We start from the raw sequence: 21098 nt of genomic DNA on the forward strand, positions 1-21098 counted from the left end.
TCCACTCCACTCCACTCAACCAGACTAAATTAAACTACACTACACTAAACTAAACTCAACTCAACCAGACTAAACTAAACTAAACTACACTACACTACACTACACTACACTACACTCAACTCAACTCAACTAAACCAGACTAAATTAAACTACACTACACTAAACTAAACTCAACTCAACCAGACTAAACTAAACTAAACCAAACCTGACCAAACTAAACTAAACTAAACTAAGCTAAACTAAACTGAACTGAACTAAACCAGACTAAATTCAACTACACTACACTAAACTAAATTAAACTCAACCAGACTAAACTAAACTAAACTAAACTAAACTAAACCAGACCAGACCAGACCAGACCAAACTAAACTAAACTAAACTAAGCTAAACTAAACTGAACTGAACTGAACTGAACTAAACCAGACTAAATTTAGTTTAAATCTTTCCAGCACTACTTTAGCTGGGCAAATTGGATGATGTAAAATTATGAAGGACACTTCTTTCACTTTATTACTGATACAACAGGCTATTTGTTTAAACTGGAACAAGCTTTTTTTTCCACTGCAAATCACCCATGTTAGAAGACGAATAGAACTTTGCTGCAGGAGGTGTAACACAATCCAGAGAAATTCTGATGTGTCTGATACTACACGGTTTATTCAGAATAGCAAAATTCCCAATAAAAATATGCGTAGAGCTAATAGTGTTCATTTCAGTAACACCACATTTCTCTTAAAAATTGAGGAGAACATGTGGGGACAGCATGAAAAATAATAGCATGTGCTTTTGGTGTTACTGGTTGCTTAAACTTCTGAAGAAACTCTGATTATAACATTGTTAAAGTCCATTGCTACAGTGATTTATATTATATTATATAGAATATCCTCATTATTCCAGATAAAGTATTCATGGGGACTGAAACTGTGCTTATTAAGTAATTCCCAGGCTAAAAGAGTTTGCCTGTGAAAGTTAGCTGATTTAAATAGGTTATTGTCAACAGATAAAAACACATTTTAACCGAGCGCTTCTTTGGCTATGCGCCATCCAGTCTCGCGCATGACGTCACCAATGTTTACTTTTACCTAAGCCACGCCCTCTGTTAGCAACTTGTGGCTAGCTCGCTTCCAAGGAAGGCAGTGCTCCGATGCTGCGAGGTCTGTTTCCCAGACACCACCCCGAGTCAAAGACTGTCCTCCCCTACTCAATTCGGTGAGTAAACGTTGATTTAACAGCGCGCGGACACTCGCGGAATAAACGTTGAATTAAACGTCAGGTTAATTGTGATATTACCGGCTGTCAAAACGAAGAGGAGCGAGAAACGTTTCTCACAAGCTAGCGTTTGAACGGGCTGCTAGCTTTTGTTGTGCTGTTAAACGCCTCGCGCACGGTTGGTCGAAAACAGTTTCCCAGTGTTGCTAACAGAGGTTATTAAAGGCAGCGGATATACAGCACTGGGCTGTTGATATAGCTTAACATACCAACTTTTAAACCTCATTTCACCCCTGTATTAATCTCTAGTTAAAGGCTCGAGTCCGTAACGCAGAGCTCAGATAGCAGAGGTTGGTGTTAACGGATATCGACTCCATTCATATCGAGCTAACACAATGATAAACCGCACTGTCTTATCATCAAAGCTAACGTTGGATCAGATAGCGTTCAGGCAGGATTACACGTATAACGTGTAATGTGTTGGTTGCCGGATGGAAAGGTGTTGTGGAGATAGGTAGGACAATATGAGCCCTGCTTCTATAAACGTGATCATACAATTGAGACCGAATTGAACAGAGATTATAACTTTTTATAGTATCATTAATGTTATTAAATCAACACAAAATTGGGAATGATCGATGATCAGTGGGGGCTGAAATCTACCTGTTTGAATGCATCTCAAAGTAAAATATCGATTATCAATGAAGGGGCTCTTGTATGGAAAGTTATAGTTATCAGTAGGTTAATATATTTTGCTATCCATGGCTTGATAATGGGAACACATGTGTAACAGTGGTGATATTTTTATGGTCTCTGGTCTGTCCTTAAGGCTGATATAATGTGTTGTTGTAAAATTATGTATGTAGGCTAATTGATTATCAGACATAATTTGTCTTTGATAAAAATGGGTTTTTTACAGTTATAGCAAAAGTTAACTTGCCAAAACATTGAGTTATTTCCTATATCATGATATTCTTTATCAAATACCTTGATATCGGCATCACAGTGATATTGTAGGGTTGACTGTTTGTACTTTCACCAATATTTAATCAGTAAAGCTTTTGGTAATAAATCATTACTAATGGAGACATAGTGACAAAGTGGGTAAAGGCAAATGATAGAACAGCTAAAATAGCCTGGTAAGTTCAGAAAATGACATCACCTTACTGTAATACAGCCTCTAAAACCAGGAAGAGACAATGCTCATGATAATATAATGTCCAAAATATAAGATAGTCTTTGACATATCGGTATATTTTTCAGCCTCAGTTCAGATAAAACTGTGGAGAATCTTGTGGATTTGTCAGTATCGATCATATTCAACTGGTCTACACACACTGAAGCATCAGTGCTTTAAAAGTATATTATTTTGCTTTCTTTTCAAGGGGACTTTATAATATAACCATAGCCATTTTGATAATACCAGCTCATGTGTGAAAGCAGTTGACAGAAAACTATAATCTAAGGAAAGGGGGTGTAAATTGTTTACTTGTCCTTAAGGAAAGGCCTGTTTGCAGTATTTCCTTTACATTCTTTGAAGAGTGTTGGCCCCCACTGCTGGAGAGTTGCCCCTGTGGTGAGAACACTTTAAATAAAAGAAAAATTCATCATGGACTTAGCACACTGTCCACCCCGAAAACAGCTGCACTGCAGCATGACTGTTCAATTATCAAACAGCATCTAGATAATATCTGTTTTTAAAATAATACATACTGGAACTAATGTGGAACGGTCCCAGTTGTCATCCTGGTTCTTGCCACCAAAATCACCCCTGACGTCTTCAAAAAAAAGAAAAAAAATAACCCAACAGGAAACACTGCCCTTTGTCTTCAGAGCTAATCCTGGTCCTGAAAGCAAAAGTAAACAGAGTGGAAACCTCACCAACAACTGCCTGTTTTGATTAGATGGGTTTCAGGTTTATGTTGCAGAAATTACCTTGATTTTTCACCATGTAAGTCATGACGCATTGCTGCAGCTGGACATAACTTACTATTCTGTAGTCATCTATTAGTCATTGTCAAATGCAGGAAACACTGTGTGCTGTTTTTCCTTCTTAAATTTGTGCGTAGCAAACTGCTGGTACAGTTTTGGTCGTAAGTACATCTGAGTGGAAGTCTAATCAGATCATGTATCAAATCCTGCCTGAATGTTGATGTTGGCTCCAGAGGTGCCCAACTGATTAACTGATTAACAGACTGATTTCAGTAGTGAATTTAATAGTTGAGCAACCCCTAAGATTATGACTATCTACCCTTGAGGCTATGTGGTCTGTTTCATTTGAGGCTCTCTGTGTAGGTTTCCATCTGCTCACATTATTTGTTTGCCCACTTTATGTACCTTTGTTTATGCTGCTTAGCTTCTGACTCAAACACGCCCAAGCTGTATACATAAAAGCCTACTTGTGCATTGTACTACCTGCCACAGCCGTTTATCGCACCACCTGGTTAATGGTAAATTGTTCCAGAAGGAAGATATGTTTGCACATAAACACAGACCCAGGGCCCCTGTGTTTACAGTAGTCATGGCAGCACTCGGTTATTCAACAAATAGACCTAGCATGTTCCTCTCTCACTTGTAGAGGAGAATGTTTGTCTTGGTGGGTAGAGCTATAACTGTGGAGTTCTTAACTTTTAGTGCCTTTTATCTTCAACACAGGTTTCTTTGTCACGGTGAATGACTTCATTATTGGGTCATTTCAGAGACGATCACATGCAACCTTAACAACTTGTGAAGTAAAAGGCTAATCAAACACATCCAGGAAGTTGGTGTCTGTTTGTCAGCTCCCTGTTTGTCATTATATTACACAGCTTTACACAGTTGTTTTCATTTATTTGTGTTTCCTTTCTCAGGTCAGTGAAGTCCAGATGCATGAGTCTGGGTCAGAACCAACAAGCCACATCATTCCAGCAAGTCAGACAGAGAACGGGAATAACAGTGAGAATGAGAGTCGACTGAGGAGCGGCCAGACTCCTCCCCCAGAGGCACCAAGGGTCAGTCATCCCCAGCTGCATCCACATCAGCATTAGTGTTTGAATTGTTGTTTTTACAAATGTTGTAATGTGTAGTGCTTAGTCTTTGCATATTCAACCAACATATGACACGGTGATGATGCTGTATATATCTCTGTATGAGCTAAAATGGCTTGTTAGTAGTTCAACAGAAAATTAAAGGGACATTTCATCCCAAAATCAAACACATATTTTTTTCCTCTTACCTGTGGTGCTGTTTATCAGTCTAGATTGTTTGGTGTGAGTTACTGAGTGTTGCCGATATCGGGCATAGAGATGTCTGCCTTCTCTCTAATATAATGGAACTAGGAAAATAGTTCCTACATGAAACTGCTCACAACAAAGCTTGTGGTTTATCTTGAGTAACCGGGACATGATTTCTGGAAAGAGTCATTTCTGCTGAGCTTGTCAAATGTATATTTTTTTGGCGCTTTGCACACCACAAGCTGAGTGCCATCTAGTTCCATTATATTGGAGAGAAGGCAGACATCTCTACGGCAGAGATATCGCCAACACTTGGCAACTCACACCAAAGCAATCTAGCATGATAATTAGCTCTACAGGCAAAATATGAATTTTTGAATTTGGTGTGAACTGTCTCTTTAAGCTACAGCTACTTTGAATGTTGTTAGTTGATTGAGTCCTCTATGGAGCCCAAATGGCAAACATTTTCTAGCTTTAGCTTTACAAATGTGAACATTTGCTGCTCTTTTATGTCTTACATGATAATAAACACGATATCTGCACTTATACAAGTAAATACAAGTCATTTGAAGAAGCCATGTAGGACTTTGTGATTGGCTTTTTTAACTATTCTCTCACATATTATTGACAAGATGAATGATTGTTAGATTGAGAACACAACCTGCTGATTAATCAAACATATCTTACTTGCAAACATATCTGTTTTTGGGGTGTCACTGCTCTCAATGTAGTAGGATCTATGACATTATTACCGCATATTGCTGATATTATTATCAGAAACATTTGCTCAAAACAGTCAAGATTCTAACAAATGTGTGATGTCATTGAAAACAAGGATTACAGGTGTGCGTAGTCAAGATCTTGATTTTAAAACTTAGACGGTGTGAGTCATTCGAGACAACCAGCTTCTAATTTGTGAGGATTTACTGCTTTTCTTTGCTCTATGTGAGAGTAAACTGCATGTCTTGGGTTTTTTGACTGTTGGTGGACAAAACAAGCAATTTTAAGACGCTGTAGGAAATCATGTCGGACTTTTTATAGAGCAGTCTATTAATCAAATGATTGGCTGATTCATACATAATGAATAGTTGGCCGCAGCCCCGAGGCAAATGATGTTGTGTCCAAAAAAGCTTTTTTTGCGGGAGTGGAGTTCTTTTACTTTGTTACAACACTATACAGCTGTAGATGTTTGTGCTCAACGTTAAAAATATGTGTTGCAACTTATGGAGCTGCTTTTACTTCACTAAAGTGTGAATTAGGGGTAGGGAGTATGGCAAAAATTTTGTATTACTGTAAATGTAATTTTATATCACAGTAACAGCATATATGACGACATCGTAACTGTTCTGTAAATTCAATCAATAAAGGGTTAAGAATAGCCGTTTTGTCCCAATATCACATTTGATTCTTCTTTCATTTTGAAATTATATACAACAAAAAAGCAGCTGCTTCACATGACACCACACTTGAGTCAAAAACAAAAAGATGCCTGAGAACAGTGATTTCAAGTGTGACAGGTTTCTGGATTTACAACCCCGCTTTCCTCTTCCTTGTCTGACCAAAACACGTTACCTTGCAAGGCAGCTGGATTCACGAGAATTATGAGATCATGCAAGAATCATGTTAGAATCCCTCTGCAGTAGAAACAATATTGCACACTATACTATATCATCACATCAGCCAACCCTAGTGTGAATCACAGTTTGTTAAGCTACATTTAAATTTAATTTATGTACAGCTGCTCTGGTAACCCAACATTGTATTATTTCTTGTCAGTATTTTTACACACAGGGCAGACAGCATACTGTTGTATGAGAATGCGGGGTACTTTGTTTTGTTATTTCACATTTAAAGGTGTCCCAGAACATCTCACTTTGAATGTCTCAGTTTCTTCAAACTGCAGTGTTTTATATTTTTGCTGAAGGGGAGCACAGGGATGGGGGGAGGTTGTGCCGAGGTTGAGAAGGGGAGGGAGAGCCGAGCTCCTGCTGGGCGGAGGGATCAGTGTTATAGTTTTGTTTATGCTCACATCATGTAGGTTAGCGAAGCTCTGTTAGATTGTCAGGCAGAGCGTTACTGCTGAGCAGCATTTGTTTTTTCAGCAGCAAGGCAGAGTTTTCAATGGAGACTATCAGGTTTGTCCAACTCGCTCTGTGTTTTTTTTATGAGGTTATAATAGCAGGGTATTTTTAATCATGTTTTCTTAGTTAAAATGTGTCTGTCTGTGAAAATGATGTCACATTTCTGTGGTTGTTATAATGTGTAATATTATGTTTTTAGTTCTTCTCCTATTCAGGCTTCAGTGGAGTTATCACCAGTATGTGTGTTTTTGTAAATGTCACCCTTTCTCGGGCCACACCCATTAATATATTAGTAAATATTAAATCTCATAAAAGAAGGCAGATTGTGTTTGTTTTTCAGCGAGTTTTCAGCGTTCCTATTTGCTGTCAGTCATCTCAGAGTTCACAAGACCAGTCTTGCGGGAACAGATCCGTGTTTACACTCAGTTGCTCACTGGTATGACTTTCAACAATAACAACAACAGAAGATGTTTGGACTTGCTGGCTACCATGGCAACAGGGATTAGGCAAAGGCTGTTGTTGTGTTGATGGTGTCCACAGAAAAATAGAGGGGCCAACTGGCTCTGTTTGTGGGATAGACCTGTTTTCGTTGCTTTGGTGGCCACCTCTGGAGCATTGAATTTCATAAGAAAGGACAAAGTAGGAGGCAGTCATCTGTTATTGTTAGCCCAAAGCCTGTGTGAAATTCACTGTCAGTTTGTTTACCCGATTCAAAACAGACTCTGCCTTGGAGAGAAATGTTTGTTTGTGGTTCAGACCTTAATTAAAATACGAATCTCAAGTTCTGTTTTCATAAACAGGCTCTGTGTGCTTTCTTATTCATTATTTATATGTCTGTGCAATTTTGATTACTCTGTTTATGTTTACTGTAAACATCCCTTGAGCTGTGAGGCTTGACAGTGAGGGGGATGGTGTGGTAATTGCTGCATGCCTCGCAGAGGATGTTGTTGTTGTTTTTGTGGTGCTGGTTGTTGTTGTTTTGATGGAGTTTTAATTCCCCCAAGACATCCAGTGTTGTTGTTGTTGTTTTTGTTTGGTTCATTTTTAGCTGCAGTGGCAGTAGAGCTAAGTTCAGCCCTGCAAGACTGACCAATGAACTGAGAATTATAAATAAGGAGTACTGGGAGTAACTATAAGTCATCTTTTGACTTTTAGCAGGAGGCAAAGTTGCAGGAATTAGTCTATTCATTGACCAACAGAAAATTAAGTGGCATTTTTTTTGGTAGTTGAATAATTGTTTTTGCATTTTTTTCAACCCAGAAGCTTTTTAAATTTGAGGATTTGATGTTTTCTTTTTTTCATCTTTGGATTTGTGACATCTGAAGATTCCACCTTGGGTTGTGGGAAATAATAACAGGCATTTTTTTTTTTTTACTGTTTTTTGATAATGTAGAGGAATCAGATAGTCGAGAAAATAATTATCTGATTAATCGATAATGAAAATAATCGCTTTAGCTGCAGCCCTATGCAGGACTAGGTTTGGCAGTTTGACATTACATGTATATGTGCTGTAGTCTATAGTACACTCATTACATGTACATCAATGCAATTACAAGGAAAAATGAGAGGAAATCGGATAACACATTGGCACGCACTGATATAACCAGATTACTGCAAATTTTTGCGCAACAAACGCTGCATTTGTTCTTCCATTTGCTATTTTCATTCTTGTTTTATGTTCATAAAGGGTGTTTACTGTGTAATCTAAGTAAACAACCTTCATCCCCTGCCTTTAGTACCACCATATTAACTGAGGCTGGCGCATATTCAGGGTAAAATATTTGTTGCTGCATCCTGAAGAGGAAGAGTTTTATCCTTTGACATCAGAGCTCTTGACAGTGCTGTTGAGTGAGAGAACAGACTAATGACAGAGCACATGACTTTTTTTTTTTTTTTTTTTTTTCCTGTGTGTGTTTATGAGTTTAAATTTTACAAATAACCTACTGTTCAGCAGTGTAGACTTAGACTGCTTTGTTTTAGTTTGAGTTGAACTTTGGATTTTATTATTTTGGATACAAAGATGCTCCACTACAAGTGTTTGTTTTTTATCCCGCCACACTGCTGTCACAGTGAAACTTTTCCTTTCTGAAGTCTGTCCTGCATGCGTTCTTGTTAAAGTCCCTGTAAGAAACTCTGTTTAACGTATATATATACGTGACCGAGAAATCAGGTTACTCCAGTATAAAGGTATCTGTGTTTCCTGTTTGATAATCCTTTACCCTGATTAGAGGCTGGGTTTATTGTTTACATGTAAACGTGTAGTGTGTGCACTAGATTGCATGCCAAATAGATTAAATGGAAGTAGCTTGCACGCACGTAAGGGGTGTAATGATATAAAGAAGCCTCCGTTGGGTTCATACCTGGCTTAGGTGTCACTTTTCGGTGTGCATTCAGTACAGTGGGAAAACAATGCATAAGGATATATTTCTGTTTGTTACTTGAACAGACAGTAGTGCAAGTCTTAACAATGGACACAGCCCTCTTGCGGGCCCACTTGCAGGTAAACTATTTTCATTATAAGAATAAGGAACATTTAAAACATTTCTGTATTACACTGTGTAAACGATGAACAAACACTTTCCCAAAATGCAACAGGTCACAACAGGCTACAAAACTGAAAAGGATCTTTTATACTTTGAAAATGAAAGAGTTGTTTTTTCCTTGTCCCAGTGATTGAAACATCTAGGTGATACTGTCAAATGTGCATTAGCATGTTTGTGTTTCACATCCCCGTCATCGGTGGTGTAACATCGTCACACAGTCCTCGTCTTATGCACAACTCTCTCTGGTGCTGTTTGCTGACTGACTCACCTCAGCACCTGGTGCTAACAACGTACAGCTAATAGTTTCTGTCTGGAAATCGCGTTGGTAAACTTAAGTCCGATGTTACGTGCGCCAGGCTACTTACAGTGTGCAGCAGACTGTGATCCCCCTACCCTAACAGGTTGGCCTGATTACAAGAACCGTTACAGCCTTACAGACACCCAGAACAGCCTACCCATGTTGAATATGTTTGTGTCTATTTAATTTCCCTTCTAAACTGCTCATTCAAAGTGTTAATCTTACATTGTGTGGATTTTAATCTACCACTCTGTTATGTTATGTTCTTCAATGATGCAGGTTCCAGTGTCATTGTCGATGATGACCCCACCAGCAGAGGCCCCACAGCAGTTGCAACAGACATCACAGCAGCAGGTCCTCAGTCCTCAGCAGCTTCAAGCGCTGCTCCAGCAGCAGAAAGCACTCATGTTACACCAGGTAATGTATGCTTAGAAAGGTTGTTTGTCATAGTGTCATAGCCCACATAGAACACAATGGCTTGAATTCTCGTAACTCAAATGTCATCAACTTTTCTGCAGCAACAAATTCAAGAGGTCTTCAAGAATCAGCAAGAGCAGCTAAATATCCAGTTGCTGCAACAGAAGAACGCTGGGATTGTCAGTCAAGAGGTAACTTTTATTCATTATAGCATTATTTTTATATCAGTGTTAGTTTTAGTATCAGTATTATCAGGATTATTTTGTCATTGTGGCAATATTTATCATGCAACAAGGGTAATTTATTCCTTAATTAGGGGCAAGCCTGATTCACTTCAGTTGTGCTAAAGGTTAAATGATGGCATACTTAACACTAAAATTACAGTAATTATTATAACCAGACAGTTACTCATACGGCACAGCCTGAAATATCACTTTCAAATTGTCTGATTGACAACAAGGAGCAAGAAGTCTGTGGCTTAATATAGTGTGTATTCCAAAAAATAGCTCTTAATGGTGAAGCTGTTAACATCTAATTAATTTAAAGGCAGTTACCCATAGTTGGAGTTCTATAGACTTGAATACAGCAAATGTGTGTGTGTCATGTGTAGGGAAAAAAGCCAGATTTACTGCTAACTCGCACATCAGCTTGTGTGCATGCATTTGTGCGACAGCCTGACCTCATCAGTTAACGGAAACTCATAACACATAGCAGGCACTTGGCGGACTGCGCGAGGCAGCAGGTGTTGCAGAGAAGGAAAATAATTTGATGTGCTTTAAGCAGAAATGTGCTCTACATAGTTTTTATCCAATTAGACGAAAACAAAAGAGAGCACCGCTTCCAGTGGGTCTGTTCGACACAATCAAAATCAGCAGTGTTTGTTTATGCTTCAAATGTTTGATGATGGTTCATTTTATTTATAGATGCCTCTCAAAGCACTCAAGGACACGCTTAAAAAAACAAGCAGCGATGTATTCCTTGATCATAAAGTCAAGCATTTCGGTGATATACAATAATGAGTTAATAAAATAACTACACAAAAATCGTAATTCTAAAAATTAGGTGTAAAATGATCATCATAAAGTCATTATCAGTGCAAGTCTCCATATGTGTGTCACCATTAAATCTGCCCGAATATGCCAGCTTCAAAAGGGTGTGTTGTCTGTCTGTCTTTAAAAAGCTAATGACGTTAGCTGATTTCATTACCTTTATAAGCAACGAGATTGACAGCACGTGACTTTACGCTGAGCTTTGTGTGTGTCATTGTTTCAGCCCTACAAAATAAATCCTGTGTGGTCCCAGAACACGCTGTACTCAGTATCAAGTATGAGGAAGGCATTTACTGATGAGTGTCGTGTCATCTCTCTGTCTCAGCTGACAGCCCAGCAGATTGCCATCCAGCAGCAGCTCCTTCAGGTGCAGCAGCAACATCTCCTCAACCTGCAGAGACAAGGCCTGCTGTCTGTGCTCCCCACCAGCCCCATCGCAATCCCAGGTATGCTGTGTTACCGTCCCTACTGCATTTCTGTTTGAGGACTTAAACATTTGCATAAAACACTTTCAGGTACAGTAGATGGTGTACTGTGCTTGACAGTCGTGTCAGTTTGAAGTTAACCCTGAGGCAAGGCTCGTGTTCACTGTGATTTTTTACCAATGACATAGAGGAGTAAACATGAAGTTCAGCTCAGTTTTGACAGTTGTCATCCTGCATCATCAGAACCAATGTTGGGAAATCAGATTCTGGTGACAGGCAGAAGTTTACGCAGCACTTTAAAGTTTCTGATGTATAAAGTTATGTTCTTTGGTGTCACGAAGAGCTCACAAAGAAATAACTGTTTGTAAGCATTATCATTATTAGACTTATTATTACTTTGGAGTCGCTGTCACACACTTTTTAACGGCCTTAATGAACTTGTACATGTTCATGGAGTCAGACACAAGCACAGCAGGTTTAACAGCTCGTGTCCTATTAATCAGGGGAAATGCCTGCACTGATGTGCATTGGTGTTGCCCTGGTTACCAACTCACATGGCCTTACACAGATAAATTACAAGATTAATTCCTGAACAGTTTTTTACAACCAGCAGATGAATTTATTAGTAGTGTAGCTTTAAGATTTAAACTAAAATCAAATATCTGCTATCATAAAATCATGTGGTTGACTTGTTTGCTTTCACAACACAACCCACTGGGGTCCACCCCAGACCTGCCTTTTACATCAGCCCAAACGAACCATAATAACCGGGCAAATGCACCTGAGTTTGTTTGAACCGAACCAAATAGGTCAGGTGTGAAAGCACAATTAGGGCGCATCCACACCAGGATAGTCCGGGGGACTCGATTCGATTGGGCGTGGAATGCCGAACAATGTCACACCTTCATTTGGTTTGGTTCACTTTCACACTGCACTTTTAAAGCGGACCAAACCACCTGCAGTTACAACAGCTGCTCGTTTGGGGGCGGTATTGCCCAAAACGACCACTGACCAGGAAGAAAAAAAGTATGAGGAAGAAGAAAACCTCGCTCCTCGATTGGCCAGGACCAAAAAGGGAAATCCATCCCCTTCAGCTGGCTTGGTCACCACCTAACACCAAAATGCACTGCGCTCTAGGTCACTTCCTCTCTTTGGTTCGCTGCCAAAATGCACTGCGCTCTAGGTCACTTCCTCTCTTTGGTTCGCTGGATAGTCCGTTTGCATTTCCCACTGTAAGCAAACCGCACCAGGGTTCACTTGCAAGTGAACCGAGACCCCCAGTTTTCAAGCGGACCAGGGTTCGCTCGTTTGGTCTGCACCAGAGCTTTCACACCACTCCAAACGAACCAAACTATCTGTAGAAGCAGACCAGGGTTCGTTTAAAGCGGACCAAATAGCGCCAGTGTGAATGCGTCCTTAACTGTAAGTTAAGTGTGTACTCAGATTTTGACCTCATGATCTTAAGCTTATTTGGGTAATTGTTAGTGTATTGTAATACAGTTTATTTACAGTGTGTATATATGCAATTTCAGGCTGTGAGAATGGTAGCATCCTGTCCACCGGTGGAGACACCAGAGAGTCTTCCAGTCAACAATCCACCACCAACGGCCATCACGCTCTTCTGAAGAGGAAAGAAAGGTGCGTTAGTAATGTTTACTGTCCTGTCAGAGCTTCATTTTCTTTATGTCCTGTTTTTATCATGTTTGAGCTGTACTTATATGTTGACTCTGAGATGTACCATTAATGTTGGACTTTTGTACTTGCTGCAGTGGGTCACAGGATGAAAACACACAGAACAGCCACGCACTGTATGGGAACGGCATGTGTAAATGGCCTGGCTGCGAGACTGTCTTTGGAGACTTTCAGGCATTTCTCAAGTGAGTGTGGAAACTGTGCATACCTCTAAAGCTGGCGTAATGTTTATTCACGTCTCTCATGATGTAGTACATATCAGATAAAGCAAATATATGGGAAATAAATTAATGTATGTTCTGTATTTTATAAATAAACACAGGAGCTATAAATGTCCACTCTCAGCATCTCATACATTATGTTTTTTAAGTTGAAATGAAATTGTCCTTGAGGTCTAATTATTTTGCATATTTGGCTCTCAGCCTGTACAGCCCATGGTTTCCCTCAAGCATACCATGACTTTGAATTTGTTTGTCTGCAGACATTTGAACAGTGAACACATACTGGATGACAAGAGCACAGCGCAGTGTCGTGTGCAGATGCAAGTGGTTCAGCAGTTGGAGCTGCAGGTACATAGTCTTTTAACTAAACCTTTTATATTTCTTTTTTAAAACCAACCATTTATGATTTATTAACAGCAGTTTGACTTAACAAATATATCTTAACCATTGCTTGATAGGGAGGTATCCAGTCTGTTTTAAACTATTGAAAGCCTTCTATAAAACTCAGTAAATGCATGACAAATGTTAGCAGCAGTGGCTTTTTTTCACATCAGGCCTGGAAACAGAGGTGATGTCTCGAGATAATTGCACTTCTCAGGATGCCAGGAGCAGACACTGAATATCATTTGGTCTTTAAGAAGAGCTGTGAATTCACAAACTTTCAATCTCTATTTCGGTCTTCTCATCTAACACAGTTGAAAAAGGACAAAGAGCGACTGCAAGCTATGATGGCTCATCTGAAGTCCTCTGAACCCAAACCCGCAGCACAGCCTGTAAGTAGTACTTGCTATGACCTGCTTTGTTTCCTTCAATTAAAATAAATATTGTTTTGCTTGTCGTTGCACTGACGTTTTTCCTGACTCAACTGCTTTGTTTTTTTTTTCAGGTGAATCTGGTGTCTAATGTGTCCTTCTCCCAGGCAACATTGCCCAAAGGCCCTCCTCCTATGAGTCTGTCTCAGAGTGCCACAGCACCATCCACACCCTTGACGCCGCTCTCTGAATCCCCTTCAGTCCTCACTCCCAATAGCATGTTCACTGGAACCCCTGTACGGAGGCGGTACAGCCGCTCTGTGAGCCAAGGTAACGGTGAGGTCATGATTTAGAGCCTTATTAATGTCTTTTGTGTTGATTTCGGTCTGAAAGCTGCTTCTGCTAAGACACACATAAAGATCATTTTATAGGAATATAAAGAAGGGCTTTGTTTTTTATGAACAGTTATTTGTATTTCCTTATGTAGTGTATATTACTTTGTTTTTTCATAATTGTTCCTTCTTCCTTTCCCATTTATTCTGCATATGCTTACATCTTGCTTGTTAATGTCTTTCCACAGATATAGTTGATAATAAGGAGTTCTACCTGAGCACAGAAGTCAGACCTCCATTTACATATGCGTCTCTCATAAGACAGGTAACGTTTGCCTCATTTCACACAGTCACAGAAATATTTAAAAACTAGGGTGCTCCGATCAGGATGTTAGGGGGCTACCACCAATTGCTGGAAACAGTATCAGCCAGTACTGATCACAGGACCTTTCTGAAGCCTTCTATTAACCCCATGGCATTATTTATTTATATGACTACTCTTCACAACGTTATATATTAAATATTAAATTGAAGAGATAAAGTATCATGAATTGCTAACTGTTTATTTATAAGCAGACATCATGCACAACATATTCCATTCTCTCTCTTAGAGACACAATATAAACCATAGCAGCCTTAACAGCATTAGTGCTTAACACATATATAGTTTTCCTGTGGAATAAAATCAATAAAAGTTCATGAAATAAAATAAAATAAAAGCTAAATGTGCACAACACACCTAGTTAGAACAATATGTTTTACTGAGGCAACAAGTGCTAATTTATTTTTTAAAACAAGGTAAAAAAGCATCCCCCCACATATACCTGACACCTGCGACACCAACAGACACACACACATTACAGTGTATAACCAACAGTTGTGTTTGCAGACGTTCTGTCATTATTTTGTGTGATTTAATTGGCTCTTCTGACCAGCTTTTATAGAGACCACCAATCTCACTATTAAGAATTATCTGCATATAATGATCAGTGGCAAATCAGTCGGAGCACCCTTAGAAAACACTTTAAAATAAAAGGGAATTCATATTTTTGCATGACAATATTAGATTTGCAAACCAAAATGAACCAGATTCACATTCTTCATTGTTTCATTTCCAGTGTATCTTACATGCTCTTCATCTTTTTCAGGCTATATTTGAATCACCTCGCAATCAGCTGACATTAAATGAAATCTACAACTGGTTCACAAGAAACTTTGCATATTTCAGGCGCAATGCAGCTACTTGGAAGGTATGAACTCTATTACATATTAAATGTCTTTGAATATTAATATATAAAACAGGAAAAGTCTATGGAAACATTTAGTTTTTAATGTAATACATTCAAGTTCAATATTTCAGTTTTTTTTTTTCGTCTTTAATCCTCCAGAATGCCGTCAGACATAATCTCAGCCTCCATAAATGCTTTGTACGTTTGGAAAATGTGAAGGGAGCTGTGTGGACAGTAGACGAGATTGAGTTCCACAGGAGAAGGCCCCAGAAGACGGCTGGTAACGGGTAAGTGTTGCACATGAAGCCAGAACCCTGTGTGTTGTCAGGTATAACTAGAAGCCAGATAAGCCTGGCGTTTTCAACCTTCTCGCTCCACCTAATAAGTACACACAATATTTAGTGTAAGCAAGCTTTCTAAGGAGTTTCAAAGGCAAAGTCTAAGTGTGCTACATATAAACAGTTTCGACAGGTTTGCACAAGCACATGGACGCCTCAGCGAACAAAGTGAAATTTCACACAACCGCAATCACTCTGAAACGCTGCCGTCAGCAGCTGGTCAAAAATGCCACGTGATCTTTTCATTTTGCTTGTCATGTCTTGCCACGGTGACTCAAACTCTTAACTCTTAACTATGTGGATTTTATTAAACAAACAGACCTGGAAGAACAGTGTGTGTATGTTGGCAGATGCTCATAGTGCCAGCAGTTGGAGGATATCCGGCTAAGCCTCGCCCCCCTTTAGTTTCTGTTGCCATGCCAGTCAAGTTTCCCATTTTAGCACTGCACAGTTTATAATAACAGTGGCAGGTTTACCTCTTGAAATTCTCAGACATGTTTGAAACAATAGGTCCCTGATGTCAGCCGGAGGTAGACAAAAGCAGGTTTTTTTGTTTCTGCCAATGAGTAATGATTTTTTCAGCTGATATGACAACTGTCACTGGCAGTGTCCCTGACCTGGGGCTACATATAAACAACTTACCTTTATACATACCTGCAATGCTTAAATAAAAAAAAGTGGTTTCCAAAAATGTGTCTTAAATTTTCTTAAAAAGTATGTTGGAAAAATCTTACAAAGCAACATATTTAAGAGTCTGATAATCTGTAGACACCATGTAGAAATGAAAACAGTGTTCTTGTACAGTGGTTGTATTATGATAAGTACAAATGTAAGATCATTCTCATTTTATACGCCAACAAATCCTGTTTGTCTGCTTAGCTTACATGCACAAGCAGGACAAAGGTTAGATATATGTGCATCATGTATTTTCATTCTGTGTAATCGTTAAGGTTACAACAAAAAGGCCTACCTGTGTGGCTGTGGTTGCGTCACTGTAAGCCGGGCATGGTAATGTTTGCAGCTTATCTTAGAGAAGATAAACACACTGTGTAATCCATATCTCACACTTTTACTTTTACTAAAACCAAACAGTGCCAGCACCCTCCAAATTCGCCAGATCCTGAGTATCACTATGTATACTGAGTAGTTATCAGACCCAGATATACAGTTCTTCAACGTGTGAAGAAATCCCAAGCTTGACACGCCCAACATGTCTGGTTATGGTTGCTAAGCTATGATTCTGTTATTGGACAATCACTGTTCAGGGAAGGGTGAATTGCAAGTACATTAAATGTTGTTTTTACACAACATATATATATATTTTTTAATCGTCATTGTGATGTCATTTGTGCAATAAACACTGCGATATTGCACTCAGGTAGTTTTCAAGTTAGTAGAGTATCAGTAGAAAATTGCACTTGAGGGCACCACATATATGTGTCCCCTATGTCCCATATATGAAGGCAATGTCCTAGCCGCAGTGGCCATGGGTTCAATTCCAGCCTGCTGCCCTTTGCTGCATGTCAAAGGGGAGGGGGGGTGCTTGACTGTCATGACATGTCAGCTTCTTTAAATGCATAGCTGCAAATTACAGCAACAATAGATATAAAAACACAGAGAGACAATACATCTGTGATCAGTTTAATTTTAACAATTTTTTCAATCTTTTCCTCTTTTCCAGTTTCTCGTTTTATTTTATGGAAGTGACCAATGTAAGTGCACCTGTCCTTTAAACTCAATAAAAAAATAAAAGCTAACAAAATAAAAGACGCCTGGTACATTCGTTACAGCCGTATCAGTTTGTAGAATAGTTTGCAACAGTTAGAACAAGAGGCTGCACTGCAACGTGCACATCATTCTTTCTTGTGGCTACCTGCGCTTTCCCTGTCCTCGCGGCTGCAACTTGCGCTCTCTTCATCTACTTCATCGCCACTGCTGTACACAATTTAAAAACTACAACACCCATAATTCATGTAGGAACCGCTGCAGCCAATGTGCAGCCGGCGGGAGCTGCAGGACGACTCAACCACCATGATCAGTTTTTAATGTTTTATCGGGCAATAACTACTCCAGACTCCGCTCTAGTGTAATTTTCAGGACAATTAGGGCAGGATTCGGGATTCAGGACAACTGCTTGGATTTTGGGACTGCCTCAAATTTTTCAGGACTTCTGGTCACCCTACTCATAGTGCAGCTCTAGTTCTTAGTATAATGTCAGTCCCTCTATGATGCTGATATCTGTTTTTCTGGGTATTGTTACTAAATAAAATGTAACTTTATGTTGCATCTCTTTACTAACAGATCTCTGCTGAAGAACTCACAGAACCATCAGAGCTCGGCTGGTTCAGTTTCTCAGGTAAGAGACGTCTGAGATTTTGAGCTATTTGTAGTGTATTATAAATTAAGATGATGTATAAAACATGAGACCACTGTAGTGTACAAACAAAGCTGAAAAGTGGTGTCATACTGCCTTTTGTCCCCATATTATAGGTAACAGTAGTCTGAGAATTGTTGATGCAGTATTATGAATATTAAAGCCGAGCCTGTTACATTTTTCAGAGTGGTGGTCTGGACGGCAGCAGCTCTCTCTTCAACCCAGCCTCGATGGGCAGCATCCCATTTCACTCCCTGCCTCATGTTCTCCAAGAGCAGATGAACGGAGCCCTTGCTAATGGATCTGGATACCAAAGTGACAGCAGTGCAACACAGTCCCCTCCACAAGCTTTGTAAGTTTCAGCCTCAGACCTCTTGAGTGCATTGACTGCTGTGAGTTAATGTGGTTATAAGATCACAACTTTCAATGACATCATTATTTTCTGTTTATCAAACCAGCATCAAAGAGGAGCAGGAGGATGAGGAGATATGTGAAGGTTATCCCTACGAGTCCCCAGAGAGCACAGACGAGCACGGCCACAGCCCAGAGATGAACCACGATGAAGACAACGGCAGCCCGGAGAGGCCCAATCTTCATTTCGATCGCGTGCCTTCTCTCTGACTATGAGGTCCAAACTCTCCACTGCAAGGCCACCTCACTCACAGCCCGCGTGACTTTGTATCCAAAAGTTTCCAAAAAAAAAAAAACACAACTGCTTCATCTACGTAACCAAACACTCTCCTTGGGGAAATTTTTATCAGCATTTTCTTACGTTTTTGTTTTTAATCTAGCATTGAATTCTTTCTGTACAGTACAGTGAGATCACATCTGTCTGTTCATGATTTTTGTCTTTATTTTATACATGTGTACACAAAAAGGACCACGATGAGCAGAGAAGCCAAAGGAAAGGGAACACTGATAGTTAGCACTTCACAATGAAATGTTTCCCCCCTCTGTATAGCTACTTTATGCTACTCTGGGGCCACACTACCTGATTTTATTTTAGTAGTCATAATATATTAAGATTTGTAGAGGAAGTAAAAAAAAAAAGTTGCTTTAAAGATGAAAATGTTCACTGCCAACATGATCTGATATATTTGTATTTAAGGTATAATCAATTGATGAAAAGAATACGTAGCTTCTTTATACTTGTTGGTCTTTTCCACCCCTTCCACAAACATTGCTAAAACAGCTCTAATTGAGCTTGTAATAGTAGATGATATAGATTTACCATTATTGTAAACCAATGCATCTCTATGGATAATAAATCCCTCATGAAAAATGTGCATATTGTTTGTGTCTTTCATCTAGTTATGCCTCTGCGCCAGCGATAGCTGTAGTCTGAGTATTATTTCTGTAATACTGTGATACTGTGAAACCATGATATTATCTGAGACAGTTATTGTACCGTGAAAATTTCTTGACATTGCAACCCTATCTGAGGGATATAGGTCAAAGGTCACTGTGACCTTGTCTGTCTCATTCTTGTAAACGCAATGTCTTTTTTCAGATTTGGTACAAACGCTTTAGAATTTGGTGGTCAAAGGTTAAGGTCACTGTGACCCTGCATCCATCTCATTCTTGTGCATGCGATATCTCAAGAACGCCTTGAGGGACTTCCTCAAATTTGGCACAAATGTCCACCTGGACCTAAGAATGAGCTGATTTGATTTTGTTGGTCAAAGGTCAAGGTCACTGTGACCCTGCGTCCATCTCATTCTTGTGCATGTGATATCTCAAGAAAGCCTTGAGGGACTTCCTCAAATTTGGTACAAATGTCCACTTGTACCTAAGAATGAGCTGATTTGATTTTGTTGGTCAAAGGTCAAGGTCACTGTGACCCTGCGTCCATCTCATTCTTGTGCATGTATCTCAAGGGAGCTTCAGGGAATTTCTTCTAATTTGGCACAAACATCCACCTGAACTTAAGAATGAACTGATTTGATACTGTTGGTCAAAGGTTAAGGTCACTGAAACATGATATTGGCCATAACACAAGAACTCAAATGCTAATTACATCAAAATTTCACACATATTTCTAATAGGATAAAATGATGAAGTGATGACATTTTATATCCAAAAGGTCAAAGGTTAGCTTCAGTGTGACATCATAATGTTCTGCATAAAACACTTTTCTGGTCATTATACAACTTAATAACTCAGGAACAGAAGACAGGAGACATTTGGTCAGATACTGAATTAGTGACAGGTATTTTGAAGCTGTGCTGATTGTATAGATCTTCCATGCTGCCGAGGGGGAAGCTGCGTGTGAAGCATTCATGTCTTCGCAAACATAAATGTAACCTGTAACTGCAAATCGACTGGTTCATGGAGGCACACGGCAGTGAGGCGGTAATTCTAGTTTCATGATATGCCTTGGTGGCAAGCGGTGTTTCACATAATGAAATTATGGCTGGATGCAGTTTTGACCTGATAACAGCTCCGCTTCTCTCAGTGAACGGTAATGACCTCATAATGGAAGGTAATGGAAGAAAAAAGATGCTCTGGCTCGCAATGTTTCCACTGTGGTATTGTGGTATGTCTGATTTTATAATTTAGATTCACCTATGTGCTGTCAGCAGATGCGATATAGCAAGTGGTCAACAAACCATTGTGGTTTTCGAAGTACTACTTGCGGCAAGGTAATAAATTACGGTGAGGTAATTTTATGTAAATGTTATTGAATTGTTATTATTATCTGTCATTACTTGCCTTGTCCAGGTGTTTGATAAGTGGCTCGGTTTGACTTCCTATCGACATAATGTCGTAATTGAATGCATCTTCCATGCATTATGTATCGCAGATTTGTAGATGTGCTTCCTGATTGGCGAGTATTGATCGATGTGGAGTGTGCTCACAATGTGGGTGTGTACATAATGATGGGAGGTGCTCCAGCTCACAAGGGGTTCACAGTTGCAGATGCTGC

At 39.5% G+C, this 21098-nt stretch overlaps 1 protein-coding gene across 2 annotated transcripts; it reads left to right on the plus strand.

Annotated features, from left to right (window-relative positions):
* Positions 1–1103: 1103 nt before the first annotated feature.
* Positions 1104–19454, plus strand: LOC126402908 (forkhead box protein P1-B-like). Of its 2 annotated transcripts, none has more exons than XM_050065246.1 (16): positions 1104–1209; positions 4059–4199; positions 9623–9760; positions 9862–9951; positions 11135–11255; positions 12767–12872; positions 13004–13111; positions 13408–13495; positions 13843–13920; positions 14034–14235; positions 14480–14556; positions 15380–15481; positions 15620–15747; positions 18100–18154; positions 18358–18524; positions 18631–19454. In XM_050065246.1, exons 2-16 carry the CDS (start codon positions 4074–4076, stop codon positions 18791–18793), a joined length of 1749 nt encoding a protein of 582 aa, XP_049921203.1. In that variant the 5' UTR covers positions 1104–1209; positions 4059–4073; the 3' UTR covers positions 18794–19454. The 2 variants fall into 2 exon arrangements, with proteins under 2 accessions (XP_049921203.1, XP_049921204.1); XM_050065247.1 differs by having other exon boundaries at positions 14034–14229.
* Positions 19455–21098: the final 1644 nt, after the last annotated feature.

The sequence above is a fragment of the Epinephelus moara genome, chromosome 16 (assembly GCF_006386435.1).
Source record: "Epinephelus moara isolate mb chromosome 16, YSFRI_EMoa_1.0, whole genome shotgun sequence".
Classification (NCBI taxonomy): domain Eukaryota; kingdom Metazoa; phylum Chordata; class Actinopteri; order Perciformes; family Serranidae; genus Epinephelus; species Epinephelus moara.

What these genes read in the sequence shown, in the direction of transcription:
- LOC126402908 (XM_050065246.1), top strand. Translation starts at nt 4,074, where the DNA reads ATGCATGAGTCTGGGTCAGAACCAACAAGCCACATCATTCCAGCAAGT. An exon ending in TTCAGCAGTTGGAGCTGCAG is followed by an intron (nt 13,496 to 13,842) that starts GTACATAGTCTT and finishes CATCTAACACAG; the next exon opens with TTGAAAAAGGACAAAGAGCG. An exon ending in CAGAAGACGGCTGGTAACGG is followed by an intron (nt 15,748 to 18,099) that starts GTAAGTGTTGCA and finishes CTTTACTAACAG; the next exon opens with ATCTCTGCTGAAGAACTCAC.